The sequence below is a fragment of the Sciurus vulgaris genome, assembly GCF_902686455.1.
Source record: "Sciurus vulgaris genome assembly, chromosome: 4".
Classification (NCBI taxonomy): Eukaryota; Metazoa; Chordata; class Mammalia; order Rodentia; family Sciuridae; genus Sciurus; species Sciurus vulgaris.
In genome coordinates this window covers 138,898,397-138,911,845 of record NC_136464.1, presented here as the reverse complement: position 1 = coordinate 138,911,845, position 13,449 = coordinate 138,898,397, and the positions used below count along the sequence as shown (strand labels likewise).

Here is a 13,449-nt window from a genome sequence, read left to right as displayed (position 1 = left end):
ATTTGGATAAAGACTCCACAGCTAAAAAGCTTGAAACTAAGTTTTAAATTGCAAAAATTCCATGAAATGAAGACTTCAACCTTCAAAGAATCCTTTAAACATTACTACAAAGGCAAGCAAGGTCAGCTTCTTTTCCCAATAAAATGTTCTCAAGAATTCCTTGAGTCTGTTATTCAGAAACCTCAACAAGTTTTGCTATAACACAGAATCATATTTGTATGCCTAACCAGATCCTTTTACAAACACTGGCTACCAGTGAAAAAAGATGAAGCATACAAACACCAGTGCTAGAAAAACACAATATACACAATCTAATGGTAGATCGACAGTACCATATTTACATAAAAAGGTCAGCAGATGAACAAAAAGCACATCTGCTAAAGAATAAAACCATTTGACTATCTTCATACTACTTCTGGATCACAAATATTGTCCTAGTTTTATACACAGAAAATCAAGATCTAAACAAATTTTACTCAAGTAATAAAAGATAATCAGATCTATAAAAATACTGAAACAGGTTGAGCATCTCTAATTCAAAACAACTCAAAACTCAAAGCTTTCTGAGCATCAATAGGTTCAATATACACTCAAAAACTTTTAGATTTCAGATTTTTGGATAAGGCATGCAAAGGCCTTGTGCTTGCAAGGCAAGCACTCTACCAACTGAGCCACATCCCCAGCCCAGTTTCAACCTTTTTTATTGTCATAAAAAGGACAAAGCATTTGAGCAACTTCATTATAGCTTAAGGAGTTTTAGAAAAGGACTTGGATTAAGCTTTAAGAAAATACTTAAGTGTAGTTTTACTTTTTATATTTGTAGAAAAGTTGTAGTCTATGCAAATATCCCAAAATCTCAAAAACTCTGAAATCTGAAAAATTTTCCAGTGTCAAGCATTTCAGATAAGGAATACTCAACCTGTAAATTACCTCATCCAATTTTTCCAATACTTCACACCTAAAGATCCTACAAAAACTGAATCATAATCTAAGTAGTCTAGAATAAGACATCCATGAAGCATAGATAAGAATGAACATATATACACTCAATAGAGAGATTCAAGGCCTTGAATATGGAAAGTATTCTTTATCACTTTCTTTGATTTTGGAATCAAATTTGTCCACGGCAATCTCTCAACATAGACAATACCTCCATGTTCAGCAAATTTGGGGTTCGAAAGAATCATCTTGCAAAACTTGAGGCCATTTTTGTACTGCTTCTGTTCATAACATTTCTGCAAAGAAATATGAATAAAAATTATTTTAAAAAATGAATGTGTAAAGAAGCACCTTTTCACTATATCATATAAATTCTAAATTCAAGATCCAAAATGAGGTCTAAAACAAGAATTATAATCAATTTATATCACTTAAAACATGATGTGTACTTTTGTTACCTACTCTTTGCCTTGCTTTTCTAGAATCTGAGTATAACTTGGCAAATCTTTTTTTTTTATTAAAAATCATAAATTTACATAGGGCAATGTTGCATGATTATTATTTTTTTCCCTTCCCTCTCACCCCTCCCACCCCTCTTTTCCCTCTACACAGTCCTTCCTTCCTCCATTCTTACCACCCTCCGTATCCCTAACCCTAAACCTAACCCTAACGCTAACCCCTCCCACCCCCCATTATATGTCCTCATCCGCATATCAGCGAGAACATTCGTCCCTTAGTTTTTTGAGATTGGCTTATCTCACTTAGCATGATATTCTCCAATTTCATCCATTTGCCTGCAAATGGCATAATTTTATCATTCTTCATGGCTGAGTAATATTCCATTGTATATATATGCCACAGTTTCTTTGTCCATTCATCAACTGAAGGGCATCTAGGTTGCTTCCACAATCTGGCTATGGTGAATTGAGCAGCTATGAACATTGATGTGGCTGTATCTCTGTAGTATGCTGATTTTAAGTCCTTTGGGTGTAGGCCAAGGAGTGGGATAGCTGGGTCAAATGGTGGTTCCATTCCAAGCTTTCTGAGGAATCTCCATACTGCTTTCCAGAGTAGCTGCACTAATTTGCAACCCTACCAGAAATGTATGAGTGTACCTTTGTCCCCACATCCTTGCCAATACCTATTGTTGCTTGTGTTCTTGATAATCGCCATTCTAATTGGGGTGAGATGGAATCTTAGGGTAGTTTTGATTTGCATTTCTCATATTACTAAAGATGTTGAACATTTTTTCATGCATCTGTTAATTGCTTGTACATCTTCTGTGAAGTGTCTGTTCATTTCCTTAGCCCATTTGTTGATTGGATTATTTGTATTCTTAGTGTAGAGTTTTTTCAGTTCTTTATATATTCTGGAAATTAGCACTCTATCTGAAGTATGAGTGGCAAAGATTTTCTCCAACTCTGTAGGCTCTCTCTTCACATTACTAATAGTTTCCGTTGCTAAGAGAAAGCTTTTTAGTTTGAATCTATCCCAGTTATTGATTCTTGCTTTTATTTCTTGGGCTATGGGAGTCCTGTTAAGGAAGTCTGATCCTAAGACAACAAGTTAAAGGTTTGGACCTACTTTTTCTTCTATAAGATGCAGGGTCTCTGGTCTGATTCCGAGGTCCTTGATCCATTTTGAGTTGAGTTTTGTACAAGGTGAGAGATAGGGATTTAGTTTCATTCTGTTGCATATGGATTTCCAGTTTTCCCAGCACCATTTGTTGAAGAGGCTATTTTTTCTCCATTGCATATTTTTGGCACCTCTGTCTAGTATGAGAAAATTGTATTTATTTGGGTTTGTGTCCATGTCCTCTATTCTGTACCACTGATCTACCTGTCTATTTTGGTACCAATACCATGCCGTTTTTGTTACTATTGCTTTGCAATAGAGTTGAAGATCTGGTATTGCGATACCTCCTGCTTCGCTCTTTCTATTGAGGATTGCTTTAGCTATTCTGGGTTTCTTATTCTTCCAGATGAATTTCATAATTGCTTGCTCTATTTCTGTAAGGTACATCATTGGGATTTTAATTGGAATTGCATTGAATCTGTATAGCACTTTTGGGAGGATGGCCATTTTGACAATATTAATTCTGCCTATCCAAGAACATGGGAGATCTTTCCATCTTCTAAGGTTTTCTTTAATTTCTTTCTTTAGTGTTCTGTAGTTCTCATTGTAGAGGTCTTTCACCTCTTTTGTGAGACTGATTCCCAAGTATTTTATTTTTTTCGATGCTATTGTGAATGGGGTAGTTTTCCTAATTTCTCTTTCTGAAGATTCATCACTTTTGTATAAAAATGCATTGGATTTATGAGCATTGATCTTGTAACCTGCTACTTTACTGAATTCACTTATGAGTTCTAAGAGTTTTCTGGTGGAACTTCCAGGTTCCTCTAAATATATAATCATGTCATCAGCGAACAGGGATAGTTTGAGTTCTTCTTTTCCTATTCGTATCCCTTTAATTTCTTTGGTTTGTCTAATTGCTCTGCCTAGAGTCTCAAGAATGATGTTGAATAAAAGTGTGAAAGAGGGCATCCCTGCCTTGTTCCAGTTTTTAGGGGGAATGCTTTCAGTTTTTCGCCATTTAGAATGATATTGGCCATGGGCTTAGCGTAGATGGCCTTTACAATGTTAAGGAATGTTCCCACTACCCCAATTTTTTCTAGAGTTTTGAGCATGAAGGGATGCTGTATTTTATCGAATACTTTTTCTGCATCTATCGAAATAATCATGTGATTCTTAACTTTTAGTCTGTTGATATGGTGAATGACATTTATTGATTTCCGGATGTTGAACCAACCTTGCATCCCTGGGATAAAACCCACTTGATCGTGGTGTGCTATCTTTTTAATATATTTTTGTATGTGATTTGCTAAAATTTTGTTGAGAATTATTGCGTCGATGTTCATTAAGGATATTGGTCTGAAATTTTCTTTCCTCGATGTGTCTCTGTCTGGTTTAGGTATCAGGGTGATATTGGCTTCAAAGAATGAGTTTGGGAGGGTTCCCTCCTCTTCTATTTTATGGAATACTTTGAGAAGTATTGGAATGAGCTCTTCTTTAAAAGTTTTGTAGAACTCAGCTGAGAATCCATCTGGTGCCGGACTTTTCTTTGTTGGTAGGCTTTTGATGACCTCTCCTATTTCATTGCTTGAAACTGATTTATGTAAGTTGTGTATTTCCTCCTCGTTCAGTTTAGGTAATTCATATATCTCTAGAAAATCGTTGATGTCTTTGAGGTTTTCTGTTTTGTTGAAGTATAGATTTTCAAAATAGCTTCTAATTATGTTTTGTATTTCACTCGTGTCTGTTGTGATATTTCCTTGTTCATTCTGAATTTTAGTAATTTGATTTTTCTCCCTCTTTCTCTTTGTTAGTGTGGCTAAGGGTTTATCAGTTTTGTTTATTTTTTCAAAGAACCAACTATTTTGTTAATTCTTCCAATTGTTTCTTTTGTTTCAATTTCGTTGTTTTCGGCTCTGATTTTAACTATTTCCTGTCTTCTACTACTTTTGGGGTTGGTCTCCTTTTTCTAGGGCTTTGAGCTGTAGTGTTAAGTCGTTTGTTGATTTCTACTTCTTTTGTTGAATGCGCCCCATGAAATAAATCTTCCTCTAAGTACTGCTTTCATAGTGTCCCAGAGATTTTGATATGATGTGTTTGTTCTCGTTTACTTCTAAGAATTTTTTTATTTCCCTCCTGATGTCTTCTGTTATCCATTCATCATTTAATAGTGAATTATTTAATCTCCAAGTATTGGAGAAGTTTCTGTTTTTTATTGTGTCATTTACTTCTAATTTCAATCCATTATGATCTGATAGAGTACAAGGTAGTATCTCTATCTTCTTGTATTTGGTAACAGTAGCTTTGTGGCATAAAACATGGTCTATTTAAGAGAAGGATCCATGTGCTGCTGAGAAGAAAGTGTATTCATTCTTTGTTGGATGGTATATTCTATATAATTCGATTAAGTCTAAATTGTTGATTGTGTTATTGAGATCTATAGTTTCTTTACTCAATTTTTGTTTGGACGATCTATCCAGCAGTGAGAGAGGTGTGTTAAAATCATCTAGTATTATTGTGTTTTGGTCTATGTGATTTCTGGAATTGAGAAGGATTTGTTTGACGTACATGGATGAGCAACTGTTTGGGGTATAGATATTTATGATTGTTATGTCTTACTGATTTATGCTTCCCTTAAGCAGTATGTAATGTCCTTCTTTATCCCTTCTGACTAGTTTTGGCTTGAAGTCCACATTATCTGAAATGAGGATGGATACTCCAGCTTTTTTGCTGTGTCCGTGTGCATGGTATGTTTTTTCCCATCCTTTCACCTTTAGTCTATGGGTATCTCTTTCTATGAGATGAGTCTCTTGCAGGCAGCATATTGTTGGATTTTTCTTTTTAATCCAATCTGTCAGTCTATGTCTTTTGATTGATGAGTTCAGGCCATTATCATTCAGGGTTATTATTGTGATATGATGTGTATTCCCAGTCATTTGACTCATTTTTGGTTTTTGACATGATTTGGTTTCTCCTTTATTTGGCTATTCCTTTAGGGTAGTTCCTCCCGTTGCTTTTTTGCATCGTTTTTCATCTCTTCCTCATGGAATATTTCGCTGAGAATATTCTGTAATGCCAGCTTTCTTTTTGTAAATTCTTTTAGCTTTTTTTTTTTATCATGGAAGGACTTCATCTCGTTGTCAAATCTGAAAGTAAGTTCTGCTGGGTATAAGATTCTTGGTTGCCATCCGTTTTCTTTCAGGGCTTGGTAAATGTTGTTCCAGGCCATTCTAGCTTTTAAGGTCTGGATTGAAAAATCTGCTGATATTCTTATTCGTTTCTCCCTGAATGTAATTTGATTCTTTTCTCTCACGGCCTTTAAAATTCTGTCTTTACTTTGTATGTTAGGTATTTTCATAATAACGTGCCTTGGTGTGGGTCTGTTGTAATTTTGTAATTTGGAGTCCTATAAGCCTCATGTACCTGGTTTTCCATTTCATTTTTCAGATTTGGGAAATTTTCTGATATTATTTCATTGAATAGATTGTTCATTCCTTTGGTTTGTTTCTCTAAGCCTTCCTCAATCCCAGTAATTCTTAAATTTGGCCTTTTCATGATATCCCATAGTTCTTGTAGATTCTGTTCATGATTTTTTACCATCTTTTCTTTTGGTCAACTTTGTTTTCAAGATTAAATATTTTGTCTTCAATATCTGAGGTTCTTTCTTCCAGGTGTTCTATCCTATTGGTTATGCTTTCTATGGAGTTTTTAACTTGGTTTATTGTTTCCTTCATTTCAAGGATTTCTGTTTGTTTGTTTGTTTGTTTTTCAGTATCTCTAACTCTTTATTGAAATGATCTCTTGCTTCCCGTATTTGCTCTTTTAACTGTTGATTGGTGCAATCATTTAATGCCTGCATTTGCTCTTTCATCTCCTCGTTTGCTTCACTGATTGATTTAATTATGTATTCTTAACTCCCTTTCTGACATTTCTTCTGCTGTGCTGTCATTGGGTTTTATTGATATAGTATCTAGGTTTGTTTGGGACATTTTCTTCCCTTGTTTTCTCATATTGGTCAGATGTCAGTGGGACTCTGTGATACTGCAGATTTCCTCTATTGGCTTATAGTGTCCCTAGAGATTTCCAGTGTATCACCTCCCAGCCTTCAGTAGCCTGAAGTCTTGGGGAAACTTGATAATGCAGTACTTCCGAAGAACCCTGCCCCTAGCCCACTACTGGTTCCAGGGATAGAGACCTGGAGAGGTCTCTGGCTGCCCTGCCCTGGTCCCAGAGGCTGCTTGCGGGTCGGAGGTCTCCACTGGCTTGGGGACTTGTAGCTGGCTCTGTGTAGAAAGGCTCTCACTGGGCAGTCTGCTCCGAAAAGCTAGCCTAGAAAGGCTCTTCCCGCCAGAGGGAGCCGGGCTCTTGGGGAAGTCCCTGGCTGCCCTGTCCTGGTCTCTGAAGCAACCTGCGGGCGGGCTGGAGGTCTCAGCGCACTGGCTCAGGGACTTGGAGCTGGTTCTGTGCAGAAAGGCTCTCACTGGGGGGCCTGCTCCAAGAAGCTGGAGAATCTGGCCCTGTGGGAGGAGCCCACTGCCAGAGTGCTCAGGGCTGCCTGGGGGAGACTCTAGCTGCCCTGCCCTACTCTAATAAGCCGCCCAAATCCGGGCCTGCCACCCAGCTGAGCTTCACTGGGTGGGGTAGACTCACCCCGTGGTTCTATTTTAGTCCGAGTCTCTCAATACCTCCCCTTCTTGAATCCTGGGTTCTGGAGCGACTGGAGATGCAGTCACCCTCTAGTCCACCATCTTGGATCGCCCCATGCCTTGGCAAATCTTAATGCCCTTTTTTTTTTTTTTAATATCAGGGATTGAACCCAGGGACACTTAATCACAGTGAGCTACATATCCAGCCCTTTTTATATTTTATTTTGAGACAGGGTCTTGCTAAGTCACTTAGGGTCTCGCTAAACTATGAGGCTGGCTTTGAACTTGTGATCTCGCCTCAGCCTCCTGAGCCACCAAGATTACAGGTGTACCTCACCACACCCAGATTTGTGTTTTAAGTCACACACAGAAACATAAAAATTATACATATTAATGGGATACCATCAAATGTTTCAATACTACATACACTGCATACTGCTTAAATTAGGTTAAGCATTTACCCCCTCAAATATTTATCATTTCCTTGTGGTGAAAACTTCCAAAATCCTTTTTTCTAACTTTTTGAAATACACAGTATATTATTGTTATTCACAGTCAACCTGCTCTACAACAGCACAACAGAATTTCCCACTCTTCTATAATTGTAACTTGGAACCCACCGTTTAACCATTCCTCATCCCCTGCTTCCACCATTCTCACCAACCTCTGGTAACTACCATTCTACTCAACTTGTATGAGATCAACTTTTTCAGTATTCACATGAGTGACATGTCTTTCTGTGCCTGACTTATTTCACTTAACAACTATCTCCAGTTCCATCTGTGTTTCTGAAAATGCCAGGATTTCATTCTTTTTATGAATGAATTGTACTCTCTTGTGAATATGTACCATGTTTTCTTTATCCATTTATTAGTTCATGAACACTTAGGTTGTTTCCACTAGCTGTTGTGAATAGGGCTGCAATGAGCATGCGAGGGTAAATGTCTCTTTGACACACTGATTTCATTTCCTCTGGATATTTTGTGAGGACCCTCCACACTGTTTTCCATGATGGCTGTACTAATTTACATCCCCACCAACAGTGTCCACGATACTTTTTCTCCACACCCTTGACAGCATTTATTTTTAGTCTTTTTGCCACCTTAGTTCTTATAACAATTCCTTAAGGTAGGTACCATTACTTCTACTTTGTGGAAACTAAAACTCAAGAGTTCAAAAAACTTATTTATAAGTAGTTCTGCTTAGTTGCAAACTCTGGTCTGGCTCCAAAGACCATCGCCAGTCCAACACAAGCATAAGCAACATCTTTATTCCTCAATGCCACCAGTTCAGACTAAGTGATCAATGCACATCTTCAGCAATCACTGACCAAGAGAACAATCTCATCTCTTCCACTGTCCCTTACTTTTGTTATTCAGGAAGACTGGGTGTTCTACCACTCAGGATGATGAGGTTAACCCCACTTTAGGGTTTCTACGCTGTGTTTCTTCCACCTGAAATGTTCTTCCTGGGATCTTCCCATGGCTGATTTATTATCCAAGTCTCCTACATCTACATGACCATAGTCATGTGGCTAATACTGCCAGTCTCCTATCCTTCCCCCACTACATGTATTCTCTAGTTATATTACTCCTCTACACAGTGCTATACCATTCTCTGAAATTTCTTTATTAATTGCCTGTTTATTATCTAACTTTCCCACTATGGAATAAGTTCTAAGAAAGAAGTAGTTTTTTCTAGCATAAAAACATTTGTCATAACACCTCTGTGATCTAGACAAATTGGAATGCTCAATAAATACAGCCTCCTAAATCAAAGCAAAATGGCACCAGCAACAGATAAGGATATAGTTAAATCACTGCTGCAGTGGTTCAATGTAGAGTGAACATAAAAAGTCATCACAGAAAAGATAGTTTAAATTGAGCTTGACTGCCTCTGAGGAAGGGAACTTAATGGCTGGAAGACAATGATAGCAAAGAAACCTATATTTCCAACCATGTTAATATATTACTTAATCTAAATACTTTACAAAAACAATCTGAGTTGGACTTGGAGTTCACTTGACAAATGACAAGAATGGGGGTGGGGGATACAGAAGGAAACACTGGGGAAGAAGGAAAGAAAAATATTATATATATATATTTTTTTTTTTCTGGCTTACCAAGTGTTAAGTAACCTACTGGAAACATTTACTGTGAGTAGGCACAGTTCTCGATTAATCTTTATTTAAGTCCGAAGAAAGCCTATAAGATACATGATATCTCCATTTTAGACTGAGAATCTAAGATAGTTATTGAGTTTACAAAGCTACTGTCAGAACCATAATTCTTATCCAGGTAGTATGGACTAGAGTCCAAGTACTCCAGTAAAGAAGTCTTAAGTTCAATAAGTAGTACTACTATATACTTAATAGAAAAAAAAAGATTCTAGGTTCAACTTTACTATTAATCTGACTCAGAACTTTAGACAGTTGGTCATTTACCATTCTAGTTTCATTTGCCTTATCCATAAAGAGAAAATGGAATAGCTCCAACATTAATACAATGTAATGTTGACAGCTGGTCTGGGGAATAAGACAGATATAAGCCAAACAGAATAGGTAATAAGCCAGATAGGTAATTTGTATGGATGTCTTTAAGTACAGTGATTATAGAAAAAAATTACTGTTGGTGGCAAAGCACTGTAGTACACTAACCAAACTTAAAAATAATTTCTTTATAGAAACTTTTGTTTGCCATGGAATTTGTTGTAGCAAAATATTACCCACATTTATTGCAACTATATGATGATAAAATCATTCACTTCTCAGCAACCTCCCCAATCTATGCAAGTCTATAATAAACATTTTATATACTCAGTTAAGAAAATGTTTAGCATTTCCCAATTTACTGGGATAAAGTTATTTCAGTAGCATCATTAACTTTTGTGTAACCTAAATGTAATAATTCATGTAAATGTTTTCTTCTGTATGCTACTGATACATAATTTAAACTAGAAAATACCTATACAGAAAGAAAAGAAGTACTGTCTTTTAGAAACAATGTCAAATGACCTTAAATCCAACCAACAAGTTATAGATGATCTCTTATTAATGTTTCAGATTTCCTGGACAAAAAAATTTTTAAAACCTAATAGGGGCAAAAAAAAAAAAAAAAAAAAAAAAAAAATCGTTCCTCCAATTCCATACTGAAGAAAATAGAAGGGTATGAGAAAAACAAAAGAAACACACAAAGTCCAATTTGGCAATTTGTCATGCTTTAATAATTAATATTTTTATGGTTCTACACTTGTCTCTGATTTGCTCAACACTAAGAACCACATAAAATTAAGATTTAAAATTTTCATCCCATCTATTATGAATCACTCTTAACATTCTAAAGACTAAATATTAAGTTTTTATTGGCTTTGCACATCTATGAATTTTTATCAGTCGGTGATAATACGTGAAACTATTCTATAATTAGTATTTTATTTTTAGTCAAGCAACAACTAACCGCTATTTAGCCAACACAAGCTTTCAATACATATTCACCCTTAAAATCTAAACGCTTGTTCTGCAACTACACAACCTGATTTCGGATAAAAAGACAGCTACCTATCAACAACGTTAATTTCAGGCGCTGTGTCAGCATGTCGTGTCTCCCCTCCTCCCTGTAAGGATGGAACCTGCAAAACTGTGAAGGACCCAGGGACGCGGGCACACAGCCCAAGGAAAACCCCCTCTCGGCTTAGCAGCGGTCTCATTACCGGGTCATTATTCCAAGTTTCAGCTCGGAAACAAAACACAAATGCTCTCAAGTGCAAAACCAGTTGGTATACGCTGCTGTAATCACTTATGAGAGTTAAAAGCAAAGAGCTGTTCCAATTTATGACAACTTAAGTGCAGTTCAAGTCACCTACTCACTTCTCAACGAAGGTAAACACTGTACATTACAAACAAGCAAACACTCTCCCAGAGGGAGACCGGCTTAATTTTCCCATTACCTGAATAAACCAGGGGCCCCACCCCGCCAGCTGACCTCTCCGGCTCTGACAGGTATTGGGGTGCAGGGTCTTCGAGTAAACACTAAGGACCGAAGAACAACCCCGCGGGGGCAGACCAGCGAAACAAACTGGGGAGGATTCAGGCGCCGCAGAGGGTAGGGAAGCCACGGCGATCCCCGGGCCCGGGAAGTTTCTGGAAAGCGCACGGCAGGAGCAAGGCGAGCCGCGCCGCACCGCTGCAGAGGGCGGGCGGGAGCGCGGAGCGGCCCAGGCGGCCTGGTCTACGGCGGGGCGGGGAAGTCGGGCTCCGAGGTAAACAAAGAGCACAGCGGAGACCAAGCCCGGCCCGCACCGCCGCCGCCGCCAGCCCGCCCAACGCGGGAGCCCTAGGGCCCTCCGGCCGCTCACCAAAATGCGTTTGAAGAGGTTGCTCTCCTTGGGCGGCAGCTGCACGTTCGGCATCGCGGCCGCCGGGAGGCTGACTGTCCGGCGTCTCTTTTCTCAGGGGTAGGCACCAGAACGAGTCGCTGCTCAGAGTGGGGCTGCAAGCGACGAGTTACTGCATTAACCTAGACTTGGGACTGGGCAGCCAGGGCGGGGCTGCTTGGCAGGCTGGCAATGGAAAGGGTCTATGCAGGACAACCTTCAGCTAACTCTGGCCACAGTTTCTGGCTAGCGATCCCGCGCGCTGCAAGATGGCAGCCAGGGCCCGCCCCCCAGGAGCCGGCGCCGGCGTGGGCGCCGGGGCTGGGCGCACGCGCGGAGCGCAGCGTTCCGGATCGCTCAGGGAGGCGAGGGCGTGGCAGGCCAGGGACTGGAGCTGATGTCACCAGAGCCTCACTTCCTTGGGCGTACCATTCTCCATAAACCCCAAGCCACTGACTTGAATTGCGCTTCTGGCCCAAGATAATGTAGGCTCTTCCGGAGGCAGATATTTTTGCATTTTTCCTCTCACAGCAACTTAAACCGTGCTCTACTCATAATAGAACCTGGATGTAGGACAAATTTGTTTTCCTTCCCTTTCTCGCCCTAGTTAGATTCTTAAGAGGGGCCTTCTCTTTTCAGTGCACACCTAGAGAATGTTCACTCCTATGTTAGGACATATGAGCAGGCCTTGAAATGAGCTACCTGATATGAAAGAAGCTTCAGAAAAGTATTCCCAGTCATTTAGAGCACCTAACATTTTCAGTGGGAATTATGATGGTTTTATGGAGCCACCGATCTTTCAGATCTACCTACTCTTTTCCCTGGGTTCCCTTCATACAAGCCATGTGAATAATAACAATTATAATTATAGAAACAAGATTCAAACCCAGGATCTTCCACTTCAGGGACACTTTGTACCTTAATAAATAAAAGATGGCATAGTGATAGTAATGTTTGTGTCTAGAAAATATAGATATACATTGTGAAATGAATAACCACATCTATAATGTTATTTTAGTATTAAGGCATATCTAAATATTAAATACATAAATTTACACATTTTGGATAATAATTTGTGCATGTTTATGAGACTATAGAGTGATTGATTCTTAATTGCATTTACTAGATTGTAATGAGTCCTGGGCTGTTACTGGATTTTTCATGTCTCTCACCTGAGTTGGTTGAAAACCGTAGAAAGTAGGCATCACAGGAGTCTTTTAAATAGGGAGGAGACTATTATTAAAAATGGAATCCAGGGCTGGGGCTGGGGCTTAGTGGTAGAGCGCTTGCCTCCCGCGTGCAAGGCACTGGGTTTGATCCTCAGCACCACATAAAATAAATAAGTAAAGATAATATATCCACTTACAACTAAAAAATATTTTTAAAAAGATAATTCTTTATTAAAAAATGGAATCCAGAAGGCCTATGTGTTCTCTACAGAAAATAGTCACTCTAGCTATTAGAAAGGAAGTAGGCGAGGAGGGCTTCTAGGGAACTTGACTGAGGTGTTCTGAGGACTGTCCAAAGAGCCAGCAGGTGCAAAGAAGTCCCTGCTCACAGCATCCTCAAACCCAACCACTTCCACAGTACCTACCCACTGTTTGCTTGCTGTGGCATTGCTAATTCCTCAAAATTCTTTCGCTCTCGATTTACCTACATCCTCTGTAATAAAGGGTTAAAACTGGACCGAGCTAAAGCTCCAGTGCTTTGGTCAGGTCATCCTTTGACCTTAGAGGACATTTTTCTATAATATACCTCAACCAGCTCAAGTCACTTTGCCTCTCCTCAAGTCCAGGTTCAAAATGACAATGAAAATTTTAAAAGAAAAGGGAGAAAAGTACCAACTGTAAATATCTTAGCGACAGGAATATTTATCTGTTATGAAAATTTTCTGTGGGCCTCATGAAGCCTTAGACACTAC

The 13,449-nt window shown here is 38.9% G+C and overlaps 1 protein-coding gene across 10 annotated transcripts in view; it reads right to left on the bottom strand.

Annotated features, from left to right (window-relative positions):
* Nucleotides 1-11,806, bottom strand: part of NAA16 (N-alpha-acetyltransferase 16, NatA auxiliary subunit) — a 63,627-nt gene extending 51,821 nt beyond the window's left edge. For 8 of the 10 annotated variants that reach the window (XR_013763224.1, XM_079136513.1, XM_079136515.1 and 5 more), the window contains exons 1-2: nt 11,511-11,806; nt 1,151-1,235 (exon numbers count right to left, since the gene is read on the bottom strand). Coding sequence is in view for 9 of the 10 variants with exons in the window: in XM_079136513.1 (XP_078992639.1) it covers nt 1,151-1,235; nt 11,511-11,564 (139 nt within the window). In the remaining variant the exon portion in view is untranslated. Of the gene's footprint in view, nt 1-1,150; nt 1,236-11,102; nt 11,465-11,510 lie in introns of those variants that run through there. The other 2 variants (XM_079136518.1, XM_079136516.1) reach the window with 2 other exon arrangements.
* Between the last annotated feature and the right edge of the window lie 1,643 nt (nt 11,807-13,449).